The sequence below is a fragment of the Lissotriton helveticus genome, chromosome 11, assembly GCF_964261635.1.
Source record: "Lissotriton helveticus chromosome 11, aLisHel1.1, whole genome shotgun sequence".
In the NCBI taxonomy this organism is placed as follows: Eukaryota; Metazoa; Chordata; class Amphibia; order Caudata; family Salamandridae; genus Lissotriton; species Lissotriton helveticus.
The window spans coordinates 312,978,543-313,003,005 of record NC_136072.1 but is presented as its reverse complement, the minus strand read 5'-3'; the positions used below and the strand labels follow the sequence as shown (position 1 = coordinate 313,003,005).

Below are 24,463 nucleotides of genomic sequence, written 5' to 3'. Positions count from 1 at the left end.
AGATCCCAGGATGAGGACTTCCGTCTTGTCCGAGTTCAGTTTCAAGCGGCTGTCCTTCATCCACTCGGCGACGTCTTTCATCCCTTCGTGTAGGCAGGTTCTGGCGGTGTCGGGGTCTCTGGTGAGGGAGAGGATCAGCTGGGTGTCGTCGGCGTAAGAGATGATGTTGAGGTTGTGCTGGCGTGCAATGGCTGCGAGAGGTTTCATGTAGATGTTGAAGAGGGTGGGGCTGAGTGAAGATCCTTGCGGGACGCCGCAGATGACTTCGGTGGCCTCGGAGCGAAACGGGGGAGGCGGACTCTTTGTGTTCTTCCGGCGAGGAACGAGATGATCCACTCCAGTGCCTTCTCTTGGATACCGATGTTGCTGAGGCGCTGGACTAGGGTGCGGTGGCAGACCGTGTCGAACGCAGCGGAGAGGTCCAGGAGGATGAGGGCCACTGTTTCCCCCTTGTCGAGCAGGGTCCGGATGTCGTCGGTGGCTGCGATGAGGGCGGTCTCGGTGCTGTGGTTGGCTCTGAAGCCGGACTGCGAGGGGTCGAGGGATCCGTTAGTCTCGAGGAAGGCGGTCAGCTGTCTGTTGACGATCTTCTCGATGACTTTAGCAGGAAAAGGGAGGAGCGAGATGGGGCGGAAGTTTTTGAGATCGGTGGGGTCCGCTGTAGGTTTCTTCAGGAGGGCGCTGATCTCGGCGTGCTTCCAGCTCTCCGGGAAGGTGGCGGTGTTGAAGGAGGCGTTGATGATGTTCCGGAGTTGGGGTGCGATGGTGGAGTCGGCCTTGTTGAAGACGTGGTGTGGGCAGGGGTCGGTCGGTGATCCGGAGTGGATGGTGTTCATCGTGCGGGCTGTGTCTTCGGTGGTCACCGTGGTCCAGGTGCGAAGGGTGGCGGTGGGGGGCGTTGGTTCGACGGTTGGGTGCGTGGGTGGGGCGCCGAAGCTGTTGTGGATGTCGGCGATCTTGCGGTGGAAGAACGAGGCGAGGGAGTCGCAGAGGTCTTGTGACGGAGTGATGTCGTTGGTGCCGGTGCTGGGGTTGGAGAACTCCTTGACGATAGTGAAGAGCTCTTTGCTGTCGTGGGCGTTGTTGTCCAGTCGTTCCTTCAGGGATTTCTTCTTGGTGGTGCGGATGAGCTGATGGTGCTTGCGGGTAGCGTGTTTGAGGGCGGTCATGTTGTCGGTGGTCCGGTCGAGGAGCCAGGCTTTCTCGAGGGTGCGGCAGGTCTTCTTGGAGTCCTTGAGGTCGTCGGTGAACCAGGATGCCTTCTTGGTCTGCTGGGAGGGTTCTTTAGTGGCGCGAGGTCGTCGGCGCAGGCGGTCAGCCACTGTGTGAAGTTGCGGGCTGCTTCGTTGGGGTCCGTTGTGTTGGCGGGTGGGCTTTGGCTGAGGGAGGTGGTGAGCTGGTCTGCGGTGATCTTGCTCCAATTCCTGTGAGGTACCTGTTGCGGGTGGTGGTGGGTCGTGGATCTTTTGAAGCTGAAGTGGACGCAGCTGTGGTCGGTCCAGTGGAGTCCGGTGGCGTGGCTGAAGGTGATGTACTTGCTGGAAGAGAAGACGGGATCAAGCGTGTGGCCGGCGTAGTGGGTGGGGGTGTTGACCAGTTGCTTGAGTCCGAGGTTGGCGAGGTTTTCCAGCAGGGCGGTGGTGTTGCGGTCCTTGTTGTTCTCCAGGTGGAAGTGGAGGTCCCCGAGGAGGATGTAGTCAGTGGAGGGGAGGGCGTGCGGGCTGATGAAGTCTGTGATGTCTTCGCTGAATTGTGTGCGTGGTCCCGGGGGTCTGTAGACGAGGGTGCCTCTGAGGGTCGTCTTAGGGTCGGTGTGAATCTGGAAGTGGAGATGTTCGGCTGCGGCGAAGGAGTCGTTGGCGTCGGTCGTGATGCGGATGGTGTTCCTGTGGACGATGGCGATGCCACCTCCGGTCTGGTTGATGCGGTCCCTCCTGATGATCTTGTACCCGTCCGGGATGGCGATGTCGGGTGCAGAGGAGGCGTTCATCCAGGTTTCCGTGAGGAAGGCGACGTCCGGTGATGTAGCGTCGAGGAGGTTCCAGAGTTCCACGGCGCGTCTGTGGACGGAGCGGGTGTTGATCAGGATGCACTTGAGGTGGTTGCTGCTGGTGTTTGTCTTGGCGGGTGCTGGGCAGGTTCGGAGGCAGGTGAACTTGCAGGTGCAGCAGGTGAAGGGTCCGTGGGTGCGTCTCGGGGTGGCTCGGCAGCAGGCGTGGGTCCGGCCGGCATTGAGTGCGTTGAGAGTGGCGGCGTCGTAGGTCAGTCGGGTCGTCTTGTCTCGGCGGGGAGGGCCAGGGGTCCTGGCGCTGGGCGCGGGCCAGGCGTGGACGGGCGCAGACGGGCTTGCCTTTGGAGCACCTTCGGCGCTCAATCGGCGCTCCCGCTGCGTGCGTCCGCTGCGCGGTCGCTCTGGGGGCGTCATAAGTAAGGAGCCGGGAGGGAGGAGCAGCTGGGTGGCGGGAGCGGGGCGGCGAATGGAATCACATGGGGGCGGGGCCGCAGGGAGGCAGCGGCGGGAAATTCCAAGAAGCAGCGGGCAGCGGGAAATTCCCAGGAGCAGCGGGAAATTCCCAGGAGCAGCGGGAATCTGCAGGCAGGAGGCGGCAAAGGCAGGCAGGAGCGGCAGCAGTGAGTGGGGCGACCAAGCCCTGTGGAGGGCTGAGCGGTCACCACTACTGCTCCAAAAGAAATAAACAGACTGTCTAAAACGACCTGTTCCTTCCTATTAAATCAGGACTACATGCCTGCCTGCCTGCATGCTTGACATCCAAGTGATGTAAACTTTCATTCAACAGCAGGAGGAGCAGGGCTTTAAGTGGGCCGGGTCTCACAGGGTCTGAGCACCGGTAGTTGTTTTAAGGGGGCCAAGAAACGGGTCTCTAGCGGGCTCCGTTTTGTGCCCTGGCACAGGTGGTCCGTTTTCCCGAACTGCAGTGACAGCAGGCACATCGGTGTGCGCTGCTCACGTCTCACTAGTGGAGAAGTTACGTCTTGCCAAGTGACAGTTGTAAGGGAAGGGAAATCCTTCCTTCTTACATCTCCCATGTGTGTGCTTTTTAAAACACTAGACTCCGAGCGTTGTTGCGAGTGAGGGGGCCCTATTGAATAGCGCACACTGCAAATTGCCACTTCTCTTTCTGAAACTCAGGAGCAGCAACATCATTATGGTGTCACCAGGGCTGTAAGTGGAAGCTTTTTCAATATTATATACAAGCCATAGTTGCTGCTTATTTATCTTATGCAACTAACAACCATTGACGAAGCCAATAGCCCTGACTTGTTGTAGGTATGATGTTACTTGTTGTATAATATATCTGGATGCAATGACAGAAACAGCAAAATACAAGTCGGGTGGCACACTATGCTAATCACAGATTTTTAGCTTATGTGTTTTAAGCCAAGACCTTAATTACATTGGCCACGCCCCTTTGAGAGACCTCCCAGTTTTTTCATTCCACTTAAAGCCCTGAGGAGGAGGATCAAGTACAAAACTTTAATGACCTAGCTCCTATGAGCTGTGGACAAGAGAAATTTAACATCCACTAAGCTCAGAGGTTCGGTGTGGTAGTCCTTGAGATTCCTGGCCTCTGGGCAAATCCAGAGGGTAGGAAACCAACAGCTTCACTAGGAGCAGAGTCAATACAAAACTCAGTTCTCCAGTTTCCAGAGATCTCCCTCCCCTCTGTGACTACTGCCTCAAGGAGGCTGGCCACTCGTGCTGCCCACAGTTGGGGTCTGGCGGACTGGACCCTCTGGCTTACCTGCAACGATGACGAAGTATAGGAAAGTGGGTTTCTGTTGCAGTAACCCCCCTCCCACACTTTTTGCCAGATTTCTGAGGCACTGTGACTTGATGTGCCCTGGATCCCTGCCAATCATGTTCCCAGGGCCTGTGTTCTTTCCCAAAACTGTACCTTTGTACTCCCAATTGGCACCTCTCTGGCCACATGTAAGTCCCTTATAATAGGTACTATGGGTACAAAGCGCAATGTGATCAGGAAAGGCCTCTAAGGGGTGCAGCATATATTCTACCACCCTTAGAGGTCCTGTAGCTTAGCACGCACACACTGCCATAGCAGGCTGCATGTTTTGGTGCATCGAAAAGTGAAGAGTCGACATGGCACACATACCTGTGTGCAATGCCTGCAACCCACTGCCTATGGTATGGGTAAGACACCCCTCTAGCTGGGTGCACAATACCACTGGTGAGGGTACAGTTGCATGAGCACTGTACGCCTACAGTGTCTAAGTCCATTCTTAGACACTGTCAGTGCAGTGAAGCCATAAAAGAGTATATTGTCTGGGAGTTTGTTATTAAGAACTCCACAGCACCATAATGGTTTTACTTAATTCTGGGAAGTTTGGTAGCAAACTTCTCAGCATAATAAACCCAGACTGATGCCAGTGTGGGATGTATTATACAATGCACTCCGAGGGCATCTTACAGATGCCCCCTTAAAAACGACCAGCCTCTGGTGGGTCCCTGACTGGTAAACACCAGCTTGTCACCATCAGACATGTTTCTTGATGCCTGGGGTGTGCCCAGAAACTATGCCTTTCCTGGGAGGAGCTGTTCACACCTCTCCCAGATCAGGAAGAACCATCTGTGGCAGGGAAGCTTCAAAGGCCCTGCCGCCTTTGTAACACGACCCCCCCAGCCTTTCCGGTTATCAGGAGCAGGCCATCTTCCGGTCTCACTCCCTTTTCAGTGTAAGAAATTTGAGCAGCACAGAAGGTGTGCCCACCTCTGCCAACCCCACCCCTCAGGTGGAGGGGACGAGGTAAAGCCCACTCTTCAGTGCCCGCCATCTTGCAGATAGCAGGCATTCTCCAATCAGGATAAAGGATTGTGCCCACTCCCCCACGTGAGGAGAGCACACCAAGGGTTTAGTCACCCTAAGGTCAGTAGCCGATTGGCGACTACCGCGAGACCCCCTAAAACACCCCCTAAATATAGTATTTAGAGGCAGCCCTGAACCTAAAAGGCAGGTTCCTGCAACCTACGAAGGAGGAGGAAAGAAGAAGCACAGCAGAGAAGACTGCAGAGAAGAACTGACTTGGCCCCAGCCCTAACAGCCCATCTGCAGTTTCCAGAGATTCTGTGCCAAAATTTGCCTTGTCCTTCAGCCAGCGGACTCCGGAACATCAGGGAGGACTGACTGCCTTCAACAAAGACCAGATCTCCTATGAAGAGTAGCTCTGTTCAAAAGAATCTCCAAAGAAAGTCTCCAAGCCTGCTGAAGACAAAGAAACCCAGCGCCTGGAACCACCACTGCACCGGTCGCCTACGGCCCGAATCGGAGTGTCGTTCTTGTCCCAGCGAAGTCCCCCAGCGATCAAGAGTCCGAGTCCACTGTGAGTTGACCCCTCCAGGAATCCCAGATGTCGCCTGCAGCCTCTACAGGTAGACCCCCACCCCAACCCGAGAGTGGCACAGAAAGGTGAAATCCGATCTCAAAAGGCACCCTTGCATCCAGCTGCCCAGCACCCTTGAGAAGAGGACCCAAGGTGCACCTACGTCCCAGAGCCATCCAACTTACCTGCCCAGCTGTTGCTTCCTCCCAGACGACTTCCTGGGCTGAGCCTGCAGCCAAAACCGGCAACTCCCTTTGAAAACAACAAATCAGCACTCTGCACCCGGCCACCCCTGTGCCGCTATGGGTGCGCCTTGTGTGCTAACTTGGATCCCCCTTTGCTCTGAGCTTAACCCTGGGAGCTTTGCTCCCACATCCAAGTGGCGTGCCCGCGAGCAGCCACCAACCGGAGGCCCCCAATCTCCCACTGGATAACATTGGGCCTCAGCACTCTGCACCCAGCCGCCCTAATGCCGCTGAGGGTGCTCTGTGAGTGCATCCTTGACCCTGGGGGAACCTTGGTTCTAAACCCAGAAACTCAACCCCCAAGACCGATTACTCACTGTTAAACCGATAATCTGATTTTCTCCCATAGTGTGGAGTTGGAAAAGTGTATGAAAATCTAGGAAACTGTGTTTTGAGAAAAACTGACTTACTTACCTTTTATCGAGGAAATGTCCCAGTGTGATATCTAGGCATTTCACACCGAGTAGAAAAAGTAATCCTGAAAAGTAATCACAAGTATTTGCACATTTTTACAAACCTGTAAGAAAAGTAATTATTCTTCCAGCTTGTTTTTTAACAATTTGTCTTGAAAAGTACAATCATAGTTAGCAGTACCAAGTTCTGCTTGGTTCTATAAATAAAATACAACAAAGAAATATTTTGGATACAAACAACTGGTCTGAGTTCAGTCTTTGAGTGTGTGATATAATTTCTTGCCCGAGTGTGTACAAGAAATGCTTAATACTACCCTCTGATAAAACCTTACTGCTAGCCCACACTACCACAAATAGAGAGTAAGGTATTATCTACTTTTACCTCTGTAAACCTTTGGGAATCCACTGGACTCTGTACACTATACCTTACTTTGGTATAGTATATACACAGCCAGCTTCCTACACAAACGACACAGGCCTCCCCAAGCAGGGAAAGAAAAAGATGGACAAATAAATGATGCCACTTCCAACGGCGATGAGGGGCTACCGACGGGAAAGACCATTCTTCGCAGACAAAGCTATCCTGGAAATAATACATGCCTGTCGGCAGGCTTTAGAACTTAATAGCAGTGGGGGGGTGGGGGCAGGGTGAGAGGCATGGCGCTTTTCTGCCTAGATCTCTGCAATACTGCTGGTCTAGTGACAGAGGTAAAGTCCAGAATTTCGACAGTTGAGGACACTGTCAAGGATTTTTAACAGAGGATAATGAAACTGCAAAGTGCCTCCTACTAAACAACTGCCAGAGTGGAGGCCGCTGAGGGCTGCTCTACGACAAACACCTTCCGCTTCTTTGGAATCCAAGAGAAGGCTGAGGGTTATATCCCGAAACGTTCTTCGAGTAATGCTTGCAGACCTTCCTTCTTGAGGAACAACTCTCCTCATGCTTGATTGAGCAAGTACACCATGCCTTTCTTCAGCATTCTCCTTTAGTTGCTTCTCCTTGTTCTATGATATCCCGCTTCCTCTCTTTTATGCGTGTGTTACAATTCCCTTCAGTGTTATGTTTCTCCCTCTCTTAGTGGGTACCTTCGAAAAAGCGCCGGGATGCTCCAACTGGAGTGGCCGTGCGCTATAGAAGCACAAAAATAACATAACATAACAAATACATGGACCAAGACTTGGTGTTGAATATGGCCAGGTGGCTGGGTAAGATTCGTCTTGACTGATCCTTATCTTCACTGACTATACACAAATGGTGCAGCGGCAAAAGGAAACGTGAAAAAGTCAAACAGAAACTCAGGGCTATGGGTGTTCAATATGTGCTGTTATACCCAGAAAAACTGAAGATAATCTTTCAATGGAAGGTGCTAATCTTCGACCACCCAGAAAGAGTCTGGGAATTGGTTGTGGATCCGCTTGTCCAGGCGGAGGTGGTCAGGTAAAGCATCTTGCGACTGTGAAGGTGCTGGCATGTCTGGGCAGATCTCAACAGACACGGAGGGACACATCGGGGTGGTGGGTGTCCTAGACCAGTGGTGAAGGCTTACAGTTCAGCAGGCTTTCAAGGCTTGATATTCTGACCACTAGATGTGGCTTCGCTCCACCAATGGAATTATTTGCAGCTATAGTGTGGCATTGATGGGGGTGTTCTAGGTTAGAATACGTTTAGGGCGACAGATGCTTCTTGGTGGAAAGTGTGGAAAGGGGTGGTTTGGGGAGTTGTTCAGTTAAAGGGGTTTGCAGTGGCCAGCAAATATGAGGGTTCTAACAAAGAAATATTGTACCAATTATTGCTCATTTTATTGATTACGGCCATTAGGCAACATTACTAAATATCCCTGTTCTGGAACATTAATGGGATTTTGGACAAAATCAAGCGGGATGCAAGATCTTACCCTAAGCGCAACTCCCCGATAATCTGCTTTTACAAGATACACATTTACTGGGGGACTGGATATGGGTTCCTGGGCCGTTAGGGCTACTCCTGCATATACAACGCAGAATTTGCAGTAGGCTCTCAAGGCCCGGCCGTCCTTTTGCACAAAACCTTTCCCCTTGTGGTACCTAAGGTACACTTGATCGAGCAGGGTCGTGGTGTGGTGTTTGAATGTAAATGTAAATGTAGTATACTTGTAAAGCGCACAGCTGCCCCAGCAACGGGGCGTACCGGCGCTGTATAACTCTGGGGAACCCGTCCTGGCTTTCCCTGTGGGATGGTCCCTAGCTGGGAGTCCCCAAGGTGGAGCCAGGCATCCCCGGAATTGGTGGGGCCGTTGTGGAGATTAGGCAAGCTAATGCCCAGAGTTGCCGAGTGGAACCCCTGATTAGAGTAAGCACCGAAGCGAGAATTATCGAGTCCGCTGACCAAGGTCCACGACCCTGCCGCGTCGGGAATTGAACCCTGGTCCCAGGCTGACTTCTGCTCTCAGGCCTGCCGCCTCTAACCAGTGAGCCACACTACTCCACAAGGAAGGAATCATGGCGGGCACACAGTGGACACTTTAGTATATATGCGCCTCTGTCCCTCATGAATGCCATACTGACCATTATCACTGAGATACCCCGGGGTGTCCCAACTAGCATGTTGGTTATAGGTGGCGATTGCAGTGCAGTGTACTGAGTAGTCTGGGATGTGGATTCTCCTGCTCAGCACTCTAGCTAAATAGGTGGCCTCCTAAAGAATTGAGGATACATGGTGAGTTTGGCACACTGAAGAAAGGCAATACACTTATTCCTGGGCACGCACAAATGTCCCTCTCGTTTAGATATCGTTATACCAGCTGCACTCCTTACCGCCACGCTCAAGGCTATTACCCTCCCAAAATGTCTGTCGATGTGCTGGTAGAGATACAGATTGTCCATCAAAACCGGGCCAGCAGACGTACAAGGTGCCTGGTGGTGAAAAGACGAGGTAGTCGTCAACTCCCTTACAGAAACCATTGTTTAATATTTTGAATTAAATACCCTGTCAGTCTGATCCCCAGAAACATTATAGGAGGCATTCATGGCAGTGCCTTAGGAGTATGCCTTCTCCTATTTTTAAGGTAAGGAAAGGGACATCATATAGCTTGAAAGCAAAATACAGTGATATGCCTGGGCTGGGCACTCTGAAGTGGAAGTGAGGAGCTTATACAGCTGTGCCCCACACGGAGAAACACACTGCTAGAAACCAAGAAGTTAGCCGATGTCTAGATACAGAGTGTACTAATTTAGTAATAAAGCTAGTAAACTCCTCATCTCTGCAAGATAAGGGTATCAGGATAGTTCCAGAACTCCACTGAGCAGCAGGCCCAGTGGTAACGTATTCAGCACAGATAAGTGTTGACCTTTGCAAATTACTACAGAGAGCCATATAGGGCGAGCCCCCTACGCCAGAGGAAATTACAAATCCTATAGCAGCAGGCATTATTTGGAAGCTTTCAGAGGCAGAGTGTAGAGAGCTAGACCTACCTCTGACATTGGATGGGATGCAGGTATCTATTGAGAAGATGCTGGCGGTCATACCACGTGGCCCTAATGGGTTACCACTTGAACTCTACAAGTGCTTTTCTTCCCTTTTGAATAAGGCGATTTCAACTTTGATTAATAAAGATCGAAACAGATATATTCCGGTGAGGGGCACTAGGCACTCACTGCATCAGGTCCACGTTACCATGGCCGCTTTGGCCGCCATAAGTGTGGCAGGGTATGCTCAGACGTGAGTCCCTTGCTCACTTTGCCACTGGATTCAAGCAAGCCGGGCTGAAGACGGCTGTAATGCCAGAAACCGGTCCTCGGAAGCTTGTTTCCGGTCCAGGGAAGGATTGGCTTGGCAGTTCGGGCTGGACTGTTCCCATGAGGAACAGGGTCAGACTGATTTGCATATAGCCATGTCTGAACTGGGGTGGCAGAGAGGGCTAAAGAACGGTGATGGATCAAACCCAGATCTTTTGACTGGGTGTGAGTGTTTGATTGGTTCAGATGCTCCGTCCATCACCACCCCCTTTTGTACCGCAGAGGCTCGGATTGGCAGGGTCCTGTGTATAAGAAAGTGGCTCTGTATATACTGGACCAAAGTAAGGTACAGTGTGCACAGAGTCCACAGTCCCCAGAGGTATAGCAGAGGCTAAAGTTAGATATAACACTACTCCCTAGAGTGGTAGCTCGGTCGAGCAGTAAGGCAGTATCAGAGGAGAGTGTAAAGCATTTGGTGTACACACTCAGTCAGCAAATGATCTCACACACTCAAGAACTGAACTCTAGGCCAATTGTTTGTATACAAATATAGAGTTGTTTTATTTCAGAACCAACAAGGTATCAAAATATACTTTCTCAGAATGAGTTACTTTAGTTAGATACTTTTCAAATAGGCAATAGACTTTTTAAGTACAGAAGTTACAGTTGTTGCAATAGGCAACACAATTTCAAACACAATGAAACTTTGAGCTCAATGGGAATTTCTAGTTAAATGCAATTGATTACTTTATGGATTTCTTTTCTAACCACAGGACTGGATCCTAGATTCAGTCCTGGGACATCTCCTGTAAACAGTTGAGTAAAAGCGTTTTGATTACAGTAGTGATTCTTAAGGAATATTGTTGTATTTTAAAAGTTGACACTTAGAAACTTTTTCACATAGAATCGCCAATGTTATCCCATGGGAGGAAATTCACTTAGCAGGTAAGTAGTGTTATTGTTACTTTCTTACTCAGTGTTGGATCCTGGATCCAGCACTGGTGCATCTCCTGTAAACAATTGAAAGAATGCGTTTGAGTCATACAGGCGATTTTTAAGGAATATTTGTAAGTTTCAAAAATCGACACTTAGAAACTTTTCTGGTAAAAACCAGACAATGGGTTCCTATCGAAGGAAATTCAAGTTACTGGTAAGTACGGTTAAAATTACCTTTCAGGTTCAGTGCTGAGCTTAAAGAGGCAGCACTGGTTCTCTCCTGATAACAGGCGAGTAATTCAGAATTTGTTGTTCGGCTGATTTTAGATGAATATTTTAAAATTTCAAAACTCCACACTTGGAAGTATTTCCAGTGAAACCAGTCAATGTTACCTTATGGAAGAAAAGTGAGTTATCGGCTTTTGGGTAAGTACTCGACTGGCAGAGTTATGGTTCTGGGCATAGACTCAGGGGTCTCCCAGGGTCGGGTAGGTACAGCTGGTACACCCTCAGCGGCATAGAGGCAGCTGGGTGCAGAGAGAGTTAGTCCCAATGTTAGCCTATGGGCGGCAGGGGGCCTTCGGTTGGTGGCTGCTGGCAAGCAGGCCACGAAGCTGGGGGGAGTACACCCCCTATCCTGCTCCTCTCCTGTGGAAGGGGGGCAGGAGCCTATCTCTGATTGGGCAGGGCTCTCCATCCTCAAGATGGCCGGAGCCCGGAGGTGTGCTTCACCTCGCCACTCCCACCTGAGGGGTGGAGTTGGCACAGGCTGGCACACCCCCTTTCCTCAATTCAGGATTCCTGCCAGTCTTCCCGCCAGAGTGGGGGTCAGAACCGGTGGGGGCCAGTTGCTGAGTACAGCAAGTGGCCTGGAGGAGCTCACAAAGGGGGCATGCCTTTGAAGCTTCTCCTGCCCATCCAGTGGGAGGAAACCTAGCACCTCGCCCGGGATGTGCATTGTTGCAGACCCAGGAGAGCAGGTGGCTCTCTACCCAGGCGTCCAGCAACATGTCTGCTGTGTGGCAGCCCCTCAGACAAGACGTGGATTGTAGGTTAGGTTCAGGGGGCAACTCTAAGTTGCCCTCTGTCATGCATTTTACATTAAATCCCACACTGGCATCAGTGTGGGTTTAATGTTCTGAGAAGTTTGATATCAAACTTGTCAGTCTTCAGTGTAGCCATTATGGTGCTGTGGTGTTCGTAATGACAACCTCCCAGCACCATATACTCTTAATGGCATCACTGCACTTACAGGAATGGTCCTGGGTACTGTAGGGGCACAGGGCTCATGAACCTGTGCCCACACTACTGGCACAGTGCACCCAGCTAGAGGGGTGACTGGTGTATGCCAGGGCAGTGGGTTTGTGGGCATGGCACACAGGGATGTGTGTCAGGTTGACTGTTCAGTTCTGCACCAAGACACTCAGCCTGCAAAGGCAGTATGTGTGTGTGTGTGTGTGTATTAGGGTACAGGGCCCCTAAGGGTGGCACAATAAGTGCTGCAGCCCTTAGGAGTCTTCTCTGGTGAGAGGGCCCTGGGTACCATTTACCAGGGGCTTACCTGTGGCCAGAAATGCCAATTGGGTTTAGGTTTCAACAACGTTTTAGGGAAGGAACATAGGCCCTGGGTACCTGGTTGGCAGGAGCCCAGGGCACACTCAGTCAAAAGTACATCAGCCATTCAGCAAAAAGTGGGGGCATACCATGCAAGAAAGATGGCACTTTCTCACACTGCGGCGCTGATCTCTATTGACTCGGAGAAAGCATTCCAAATGGTACACTGGATTTTTTACTACAAGTCTTAAAGAGAGGCTGAACATAGGCTCTTACTTTCTCATTTACATTAGGGCTTTATATGACAGCCTAGAGGCCCAGGTTAGAATTAATGGCATGTCACTGGTGTTTCCAGTGAGGAAGGTTAGTGAGCAGAGATGAACCTTGTGCGGTTTCTTTTCGCCCAGGCAGTGGAGGCCCTAGTGGAATAGATCTGCTAGGACGCCAAAATGACTGGGTTTTGTTGGCCCACTGGGCAGGAGGACAGGATAGCATTGTACGCCAGCAATTTGCTGGTCTTCCTTCAGTGCCTGCAGTCCTCTGTTTCGTGGCTAGTTGAGATGCTGCGTATCTATGGGAAAGCCTCCGGGTTGGTGGTCAACTGTACCAAGGCCACGTATATGTCCCTATAGCTGGTCTTCCTCTGCAGCAAATCTCACTCTCTCGTCTTAGGGTGGACACCTCCCACTTTAAAGACATGGGACTCTATACTGTTCGTGATCAGCGAGAGGCATGGGAACTAAATATTGCTCCTTTGACTCGGCACACCTGTATAGATCTGGAATTGTGGGCTCGGCTGCTGCTCTGTCATGGGTAGGGCATTCCTCTAATAAGATGGTCATCCTCCCTAGATATTTATATGTACTAAATAACTTTCCATTTCCCTCTTCCCCCCTCTCCTTCTCCACTGAGATACAATCTACACTTGCACAATATTTGTGGGCAGAAAAGCCCCCTTGTATGTCCTACAAAGAAATGTACCCAGTCTGTGTATGAGGGTGGTCTGGGAGTGCCTGATCTTAGATCATATCACAGGGCTGCTCAGCTCACCACAATAGGGGATTGGTTGTTCGAAGACCTCATGACTCAGCATTTAGGCTGGAAAATGAGTCGCTGTTGAGTCCTGGGGTTCTCCTTCTGTATGGGGGGGTAGAGGGAGGCTCCCTCCAAGACACTTCCTCAAGTCACTAAGTGGCTCCACAAGCTCAGGGGCCAGAGTCTGCAGTCGGTGGACAGCTGGTTGAGGCACCTCTTACATCTGGCAGGATTTGGAGCTTGGGTTCTTATAGGCATCCAATATCATGGGGATGTCCGGGCCTCAGACCACATGAAATCCTACCAGCAACGTAGCTACGAATACCAGCTACAAAAGTCCCATGTATAGATATCTTGAGCTTAGCCATGCCCTAGCGATGCAGGCCAAGGCTTTGGGAAAGATCCCCGAGTTTGGTGCTCTTGTAGCCAAACTGGTGGTGAAACCCTGTTAGAACTGGCATCTTTTGGCATATTTCCCCTTTTTCTTTTGCTTTCTGATAGTGCCAGGGCCTGTAAATCAAATGCTGCAAGTGGACCTGCAGCACTGATTATGCCACCCACACAAGAACCCTTTCAAAGGGTTCTCAGACCTTCCACTGCAGTGTCTGCACATTGTTTTTACTGCCATGTTGAATAGGCAAGTGCACCCACTTGCCACACCCTAACCTTCCCATTTAGTACATGGTAGTCACCCATAACGTAGGCCCAATGTACCCCTGTGGGAAGGGTGCAGTGCATGTGAAAGGTAGGGCATGTCCTGGTGTGTGTGCATTGTCCCGATAGTGAACTACCATGTAATTTGTTTTTCACTGTTGAAAGGCTTTCTGTCCCGTAGGATATAATGGGGAATACTCTGTGACAATTTACAAGTATATCTTCCCATTGGGACAAGATAGAAAAATAGGGTTTAGTAAAGATGACTTTATGTTCTGTGTTTGAAAATAGCACTTTTAGAAAGTAGGTATTTTCTTGCTTAGCCATCCGGTCTGCCTCTGCTGAGTTGTGGATTGACAGTCTGGCTTTGGAGTGACAGGGGCTGTGGATATGCATTCTCTTTAGACGGGGGGGGGGTTGAGGTGTGTCCTGCCTGTCCAGGATGAGTCAGGGCTGGGGTGAATAGACCTGCGGTGCATTTAGAGTAGTGGGAGATGTCCTTAAACCTGAATGGGCCTGGTCTGCCTTGGACAATGCGGTCTCCACCTCCTGCTGGAAAACTGGGCCAAACTGGTTTGGACTAAGCACAGACACTCTGCCCCAGTGAACAAAGAGAAATGCTGCATAAATAATGGGGCCTAGACCAGACTTTAAAACTCGCTAGGATCAAGGAACCTGCCAAGAAGAAGAGCTGGAAGAACTGCCAGGAGGAGTATTGCCCCTTTGCTGGGTTGTTGCTTTGTTGGGTTGGCCTGCAGTTGCTGCTTCTGCCTTGGGCAGTGAAAGGACTGTACTGAACTTTCTTCACTTGGCGCTGAATATCTCTGAGGGATTGAAATAGAGCTTGCCTCCTGTTTACAAAGTCTCAGGGACAACAAAGACTTAACTCACATCTGGGTACTGCCTCTGAAACCGTGGGTTTCAGTTGCCACAGAGGGGCCCACACCGTCACCGACACTGCTGCAGACTGTGTCCTGAAGGCACCGGCGCACTTCCCACCGCATCCCTGGTCTCGCAAACTACGACCGCAGTAGCCGCCACTGAGCCGCTGCTTGCACCGCAACCTGTGGGCGCCACACTCCACACCGCCTTGCATCACTCTGCCGCCCTGGTCACACCGACGAGGTCGCTGACCCCGACACCCGTGACCGCACCGTGGTTTGAGGGCACCGCTCGTAAGTTACATGATGAACTGCCCCGTCCCAAACCGCCGTCTGAGCTGACCGATGCCAGCTCCCCTCAACCAAGATGGTCGCTTGCACCATGATCTGTCAGCACCGCCACGAGCACCGCCTCACTCCACACTGTGCCCTGGTCTCACGACGTCCCTGGCCGACCGTCACCGATGCGATGCCTGCACTGTGACTTGAGGGCACCGCTATGCTTCGCACCGCAACCGCGATTGTTGCCACGACCAGGCCTGCACCAACACGTTCGGCAGGAACGATAGGTACTGTTTATGGGTCTGATGACACCAACGCCAGCCCAAACCAACTCAGCCGGCTGGAACTGTTGGACTCTCTTGCTTTCAGCACTGCTGTAGCACCGGACAGAGCCACCGACTTCAAGTAACTGCATTTTTTAAGTCATCCTAGCAAAGTGCCTGTTTTTGATTACTGTATGTTGGTCTTTTATCGTTTTTGTCTAGTTTGCACAGATAAATATGTTTTTCTAAAACTGGTGTGGTGTCCTTTTTAGTGTTTTTACTGTATTACTGTTGATTATATGCAACTGCTTTACACACTGCTTCGGAGATAAGCCTGACTGCTCGTGCCAAACTACCAAGGAGGTGAGCAGGGGTTATTTTAGGAGTGTATCCCCCTTATCTGGATGAGAAGGAATGGCCCTTATTTGGACAAAGGTGCAAACCATTGCCAACTAGAGACCTCTATTTCTAAGAAGCCCCTTTAGCGAAAGGGTATTTACACGTTATATCGGTCACTGATTCTGAATGTTCCAGGCCCCCTTGTGAAGCTGAGAGCCACTTGGTCTGCTGATGTGGAAAAGATAGACGACGATGCATGGCAAGAGGCCAAAATGGCAGTCTGTGTATTGGCTATCCCTTCCAACCTCCGCCTTGTTCCAAAGAGTGTATTATAGCCCTAGCAAGTCCTGGAGGACGGGTAGGTCTAGAGACCCCAAATGAATGCACTGTGTCCTGCAGGAAGAAACCTTCTTTCACAGGGTCTGAGACTACTCACTCAGACAAAGGTATTGCCAAATAACTTATAACTCCCAGACTACTTGAACACCCTTGATCCCAAGGTGGTGCTGCAGGGGATAATGGAGGGATGGACTCTGGGAGTCAAAGGACACCGGTGGGCCTTGGATTTTTGGTTGCTAAAAGGGATGCAATCTTCTCATGGCAGGAGGTTTTGCCCTCCTCGTTGGCAATACGGAAACGTGGCATGGACTACTGTGCTGCTGCTAAGAAGCTGGCATACAAATAGAGGGGTTGTACAGTAAAATAGGGCAGGGTCTGGGGCCCTTGGCTTATTGCTCATGATATGTGATGCCCTGACTCGTTCTATGCACAGTGACATCCCTGTATTAGTTGGACCTGCCATTGATGTAATATGGTGCTTGTTGTGCATTAATTATCCTTAGACTAGCTTCTTGGGGTTTGATTGCTGAATTGAATTATGTATGCACAAAAAACATACATGTGAAATGCAAACAGGGGCGCGCCATCGCTTATATGCCATTACTTTTAGGGTTTTTACTAGCATTGTTAGAAGTAGATCAGTGTTTTTGTCTGTTATGTTAATGACATGAATACAGTGCATAAAAGGAACCTGTTTCGATGTCAGTTTATAATTACTGCTGTCTGCTAGGTATAAAAGCTAGACCCCAATTCTACTAAAAGCTCTGCCCTCGCCACTTTTCACTACTTCCTTTTTTTCTGTTGAGGGCATTTTTCTCTCTACTGCTTTCCACTCACCTTGTTTAATAATAGTAGGGCAATGCAGCTATTACTCGGGTCTGTAGAATAAGGATCGCACAAGACATGCTTCTAGGTGACCCATGCTCCGGGGTGTTCTAAAATCGCATTATGTGGCAGTGAAGAGCAGTGTGTTCGGGGGCACTCCCTGATGCATCATGCAGGCTATCCCAGAAGCACTGTAGGGGTGAACTATGCCCAGGAGTGCTGGCACACTTAAGAAAATACCTCGAGTCCAGCTTACCAGGGACCGGGCAAAAGACTCTGCAATTCCTTGAGGCCACCTCATGGCGTCTCTTTTGCAAATTGGGTACTTGGGGCGTGCCATTGAGGCAGACCAACCTATTTTCTGGGCCCACAAGTAGCACATGGGCAGGAAACGCTGCTTACAACTTTTTATTTGTGCATATTGTTTCTACCATAGAACTGTGAAATGTGTACCCCAATACGGCCTCTGTATGTTAGCAAAGCAATACAGGCTCTCCAGCTAGTTGGAGACAGGTAGCTGAGTCCCCCTCCCCCCAAGATCAGGGACCTTAGTGCCCCCTCACACTGCTGGGGAGTAGGGCCCTGTGTTGAAACACATTAACTGATTATCTGTGACACATGAAGAGTCCTAACATTTAGAGTGAGATACTGCATCTTTACGTTTTAGAAGTATCAATCTCTTCTGCTAAAAATGCTGCTGCCCGTTTTCAACTTTCAAAGTGAAGTAGCGAAGTCCCAAAGAAGGCTAAAGCCATCAGCAGATACAGAGCTTGGAGACTCCTTTTCCATTAGGCTTCTATGACCCACTATTTCGGATTTTAAAGATGGAGTTTTTCTCAGCTTTCAATTAGTTGTATTAGAGGTTTTTTGATGGAGATTTATATTTGTGGATGTATATATATTTTTAATACAATCATTTTAATTTGTGGATAAACTAACTCCTTATTTGCTACATTTCCCTTGCTTTACTTCATTTTGGCATGTAGTAATTTGAAGTAACTAATAATGTATTCAAAAAATTTACTTAGGAGGGGAGCTACCTGGTTTTTATACAGTGATAGGAGCACTGCATCAGCAAAGGCTACAGGGAAATACATTTTCCAGCTCTTGTCTTTTATACACAAGTTTTGAGATGGAGCAACTGGAAGCAAGCGGATTGCCAATGGTAGATGCCACAACTGAAATAAAACCGTTGGGTTACGTAGAAAATTGAAGGACGCTCCTCCCTCCAAGGTGCTTAGAGACAGGACCTGGCACTAAATGAACATCGATCAGCTTGGCCATGATTGTTTGTGCTTTAATCCCGACCCTTGCGCCTCAGCCCTAGTTGTCCATGTTTATAGCTACTGCTTAGTAATACTGTCATGTTGCCCAATATGCACACTAATATTTAAATTCATGAGATCTACAAATATTGCAAAACAAAACTGCACCCATTTTCTACATGAATCAATAACATCGGCTCTCAGTGGGCCATTAAAGATTAGAGTAATCTATTACAATTAGGGTGCAAAGCAGGTAAAAAGGTGGCATAGGATATTTGGATGGTAGTAGAGTGCAAGACTCCTCATTATTTAAATTTATACAAAATGCCACATTATTGTAGAACGTCCTAATATCATTCAGATTTCCATTGTAGCGCCAAGTACCATGGATTTGTGGTGCTCCATATTGAAACTCTCTGCATTACCCTTGGTAAAAGTGAATCCTCCTTAATTTATTAAAAAGGGTAAAATCTGGCCTCTCACTTAGTATAATGCATTACTTTGCTACAGCAAAAAATATCTGCAACATCATGCAATTTCACAGAGGATTTTGTTTTTAATGTATTTCCATTAGATTTGTTAATCTTTTAAAAAGCTAAAACAATGTGCCACCAAACAGTTACATCACATATCTTACAAAGTGCAAACTGGTTGCTTAAACCACCCTACATGGTCAGATGCATACATCTGATCTTAAATAATTCAGTTTGGATATGTATACAGATAAGGTCCTTTGTTACTCACTAAGGATCATTGGTGAACCGCGGGAGTCTGGGTTGAGGGAAGCCATAAAGGTGACAGTACAATACATCAAAACAGTAGCAGCACATCTCAGCCGACACCACCAGACTCTTGATGGCACCGTTAGTCCCGATGGGGCCATTGGGGCAGACGAGTGGGCTTAGTGCCCCAGAGGTGGGGTTCATTCGGAAGGCTGGATTGGCAGTGCTCAGAGGCAGATTGGACACATTTTCTCTTCCATTATAGCCTTCTAAGTGCTGGTGATTCTGCAGGGCCCCAGAGCTGGAACCTGTGGTCACAGTGAACTGATTCCCGTGGTTGTGTGTTCCACCTCCACATAGTTTGGGCTTTTTCACTCCACAGCAGCCTGCCGGCAGCTTGGGCTCCAATGGAGGAACACATCGCCTCTTTCCCATCCTGAGGTGCCAGCTGAGCTGTGGGGGCCTGGAAAAGAAGAGGCAAATGAGTTAACCAAGTAATATTACTACCACATTCAACCTAAATACCTTCTTCCCTCACTAGCTAGACATGTTACCACAGGAATGCTTAAACCATAAGTCTCAATGTACAAACAGATAGCCAGAGGATCGCTTTAACTCTCCCACCTCCTAGATATTTTGATAGTTTGCTGAAGGACTGCTTTGTCTGGAGGTCTCTCTAAATAACTGAACAGGAGGGTTTTGTATAAACATTATATGGTGGTCACAATACCCTGTACATCTCAGACTCATATTATTTGAATACTATTGGGACAGGAATGTCCCCCGTATAGTGTACTGTTGTGTAGTTCCTAGTAATCCCCAGGACCTGCAACTTATGACGGACCTGAACTGAGGGCAGGGTGTACACAAATACTCTGGACACCCCCACAGGATGTGTCAGCCGTTAGACCAGCTAGATCTACAGTGCCACAACCAACCCCTGTATCTTACAGTGGTGTAGGTCGTTTCTGGCAACCACTGAACAGGACAGCCCCAATACCTCAGGGATTGTGGAAAACAGTACAGTACTTTTCACTCGGTCACTCGCTTTTTCTCAGAAAAAACAGAATGGCGATTAGGGCGTTTTTCTATAAGTATTTATTGGTCCAGCCTCAGTCTTGTGTAAAACATATTTGCCGCGACAATCAGGAGACAGAAGCATACAAAACAAATAGCAAGTACCAATATAGTAAACAGAAGATACATTTCTACCATAGTGCTAAAAAGATGACCACATACAGTTCAGATAAGATAGTAGCACTTGCACACTCCTAAAATGCACACCCTACGTAATCTGCATAAATGTACCTAGCCTGGATATGTAGGTGTAGCATGTATTGTATGTAGTTCTATAGCCAAGAATCCCCTAGGGAAGTCCCAACCCCCTCATCTGAAGGTAGAGAATGAAGGAACCCGTCTCTGCTCTAAGGCTAACACCACGCAAGGGATATCAGACCTCTGCGTGTCGAAGATTCAGCATGCAGGACCCTTTGTGAGCTTGGAAAGAATTAGCTAATTTGCAGGGGGGGGATAAGGGTCTTATATTCTAGAGTGGTCACTCTAGGGTTTCTTCTAGAATACATATGTTTTGAAAACAATCATAAATGTTTATCAAAACAATGTGATCATGTACAGCAGGCCTGTTGGCAAAGGGTGAAAAAAGTGGTGCCCAATACGCAGTGCTTGGGAACATGTTTATGTACGTCAGGTACAGTGTTATTTTGATAATTTACCAAGAGCCTCTTCACAAAGAGACAGAGCTAACTACTAGGCAAAAGGTCACCCTTCAGAACCGTTATTGTCGTGTGGATAGGACAATATATGTAAAACGGGATATGCATGACAGGACCAGCCTAACGAACACGACACCCACTCCTCGGCAAAAGGTCAACAGGGTTAGCTAGGTAAATAATAAAGCCAAGTACTTTAATAAAGCATAAAATAATCAATTATAATTCAAATATTAAAAGCACTTTAAAAGCTTATTAAAAATGACAAAAAGAAACATATGTTCAAAGTTGAAAAAGTAAATTTTCCCTAAAAGCGTTCACAAATGTCCACTAAACCATGCAGTTATTTTACACTGAGCACCTTGAAAGCCATTATGCACAGTTAGAGCAGAGAAGAAAGGAAAAAATAAACAAAGTCAATTTCGACCTTCAATTTAGAAAAATGTTTAAAAATCGCCGAATCCCTAGGGACTCTGACTCGGATGAGAGCACTTAACTACACTGGGAACGAAAGGCTAGACGATAATCGTGCATATGTGAAGAGGGTACATGAGTTAAATGCTCGCAAGTGGAACTATAAGAACTATGGGGACAGCTGTATGTGTACCCACTCTGACCTGTGTATATGTCATGCCAAATATATTGTACTGGAAATGGGATGCTTTAAGAAGTGGAGGGGAAATGACATGTTTACTATTATGATCTGTTTGCACGTCATGCTAAGTGAGATACCATGGAAATGTATACATAATCTTAATAAAATTGTTTTATAAAAAAAAAAATCAATAAATAAAAAAAATTTAAAACATTTTTTTTCCGCAGAATCGTTCCCAGCACAGGGAAGGCTAGATTGTTTATGAATCCTGTGCTGAAGACAACATCGCTGAGCATTGCATCTGCAGGTAGCAATCCCTCCAGTACTTTCAATATGATGTTGAGTGAGCAAAGATGGTCATATCTGGTTCCTGCAAATGCAGCCGTGGAAGAATTAGAGGCCTGTACGCCTGAAGCCGATGCCTGTACCTCTGGAGTAGAGCCAATTTCCCTTCCAATAGGAGCTGAAGCATTCCTTGGAGGCTCCAAGAATGCAGTCATCAATATGGGAATACACTGTGGACAACTGTACATGTGGGCCTGCAAAGGCTCCATGAGCACGTCTATGTACGGTGGCGCAACCGATGGAAGTGTAAGACACAGGTCCCACACGCATTCAGATCTTCAGAAGAGGCAGCAGGGCACAGTCTAGCCAGACCAGTCTGAAAGACCAATGCTCACTCAGCTCCTGAAGCTGAGGCGTACCCCTGTACAACACCATACGCTCATGACAACGTTGTTCCAGCAGTGTTCTTTCCAGGTCTTGAGGAATTGAGACGTCCATTGTGAAGCAATAAGATTACAATCAGGATGCCCCCCCACTGATAGCAGGACCAGAGAAAGCCATCCAAAAACGCTTCCAAGTACGGAGTGTATGAAAGCTGGAATTACTCGAAGATAGTCTGAAAGGTGGTTAGCAGACCTGATCCAATGTGCTTAAATAAGTGTACGATCCCTTTCGTATCTGACATGTTAAAGATACGATTAACTATTTCTCCGAAATGGACCGGGAAGTTCGTATGGACCAGGGCCTGTATCTCTGCCATAGACCTTGCAACCTGGAGATCAAAGGTCTCTCTGGCTGAAGTTAAGGTCTAATTCTGTTGAAACAACATGGCTTTCAGTCTGCTCAGCGAATCAACCCATATACTGGAAACATTCAATGAAGGCCATAGTGGTGCCTCCCTAACTGTGCGAGCTGGGGGAAACAATACTTGCTTGCAACAAACAATCCAAGAGTTAACTGTGACTAAAAACGCGATGGCTGGCGCCACCCCGCAACAGCCTTGATCATTCAGCATTAAATAACTCCCACTCGAGAGCAACTCAAAAACCAGATGGATCACTGCAGCTGGGGAGCCTTTCAAGGAGCAAGATAAGTTCGCTATTGAAGCATTACACGCTCCGTGGAGAGATACCTCCTTACATACCAAAGAGCCACTTCAAGCCTTCTCACAGTCTATACGCTTAAGAAAACTTCAGTGCCTTTATTTCTAAACCTATATTTGTATGGTAACTCTCAGATTTCTTGTATGTATCCTTTGCCCAATGCTTCATACCTGCCTATCTGATAGTGTCTAAGGCAGTATTGGAACTGGAATGTCGTCATGGGCAGTGTGAGTAAATAAGGGAAGAAAGTGAAGTCATTCCATTGTCCACTACAGCTAAGGCCTTTTCTAGGTTCATTCTATAAATCTCACATAATCTCTTAGCAGCTTCCTGTTGGGAAACTTTCCATAGTTCATTGTAGATGGCATTTAAGAAGCGTTTTTAACGCAGTTTCTTGGGACCTAGGAAGAAATCCCTATGGTCCACGTCATAAGACAGAAGGGACAAGTGTGGTTTCACCTGTAATACTGTTGAGGTCTTTAGCCACTCTAGGCACAACTTCCCAACACTATAAGAAGTCCCTATCCCTGGGTCATCTGTGGTAACATAGCGTGGGCCAGGCCTATGGATATTAAACCCTCCGGTGGTACCCTTGAATCTTGACTGACACCTATTTGTGTTGATAGGCCAAGCCAACCATCCCTCACAATCGGGAGCTGATGAACTGTATGTGCCATTCTGTATCATTGTACCCAGTGTCTCCTCACTTGTCAGTATATCATTCAATATACTTTCGATAGGTGTAGGCGAGGGGATGCGTGGTGTTTTCAGGTCTATTTTTGCAAACCTGTGGCAGGTAGTCTGTTGCACTGTCCAGGAATATTATCTAGAATGGTATGAGACAAGCTCTGAATAAAGCTTCAGTTCCCTGAACCTGACATTCTTTTGTCCCCAGATGGATTTTGTGTCTATCGTGCCCCTCCAATAATCGAAACCCTGTATACACAGTTCGGAGATAAAAGGTGCTGAATATATCAGCTTGGTGTTTGTTAGCATAATTTTCCTCGCAGTTGCATTAATTTGTGCAAGCTTATAGTAGCATGACGTTGGGTCGGATGTATTGAACCCTGAAAAGTATGCAAATTTATGCGCGAATGTAGGAGAACTATCTTTCGGCAGTGTTCCCATTGATGGTAAATGTTAACCGTGCAAGGTATGCTTGCTTTGTGGAAGAAGTGATGACCATAATGCTGGTAGCAATACATGGTATCAAAATCATGTGCATCTTCAAACAATTCCCTGTACGAAAATGCAGTAGATTGTTCTACATCTGAAAGCATAGTATTTACAGTTTCAATGTCCCAATCATCTGAGACGGTACTTGGGGTAATGAAATCATTCAATGAAATTTTGAATACATGTGGAATTTTCAAATGTTCAGTAGGACCAAATACATCATATGAAACCCTATCCCAAACTATACCATCCGGTACTGAACTGCTGTAATGTTCACAAGGGACCGGTCTCTCTGTGTTCGGTGCGATAAAAATTTTTTTTAACAAACTTTATTTTTTTCCTTTCTCCGGCTTCTGCCAAGTATACAATCACTGTGCACATAACGTCCGTACATCGTTGTGAGCCATTGATAGGTAAGGCACGCATCAAACATGTTACATAGTCGTCGTCGTGTTTAACCTGAGACATTACACTCAACAATTAGTAGTATGCAGTGTATTCTCACTATCTAAAATACAGTTCGCCAAATAATATTCTTATAATATAGCAATACCCAAAAACACCCCCTCCTATATATGTAATACCGTTTTAGTTCGTCATTATTGGATACTTCGAACGTCTAAGGTAGTGTCCGGGTTGACATTCCTATATGCTTCCACCATTATGTCCCAGTCCAAGAAAATTGGGTTTTTCCTCACCACGGGCTTCCTGTCTACGCAGTGCCGCGCTTTCCGCTCCCGCCCATCTCA

The 24,463-nt window shown here is 48.1% G+C and overlaps 1 protein-coding gene across 7 annotated transcripts in view; it reads right to left on the bottom strand.

The window, feature by feature from the left end:
* AMMECR1L (AMMECR1 like) overlaps positions 1-24,463 on the bottom strand; it is an 883,688-nt gene that overhangs the window by 724,896 nt on the left and 134,329 nt on the right. For all 7 annotated transcript variants that reach the window (XM_078665614.1, XM_078665612.1, XM_078665615.1 and 4 more), the window contains one exon: positions 18,848-19,288. In XM_078665614.1, the coding sequence (XP_078521740.1) occupies positions 18,848-19,260 (413 nt within the window). In that variant the 5' untranslated portion in view covers positions 19,261-19,288. The remainder of the gene's footprint in view (positions 1-18,847; positions 19,289-24,463) is intronic.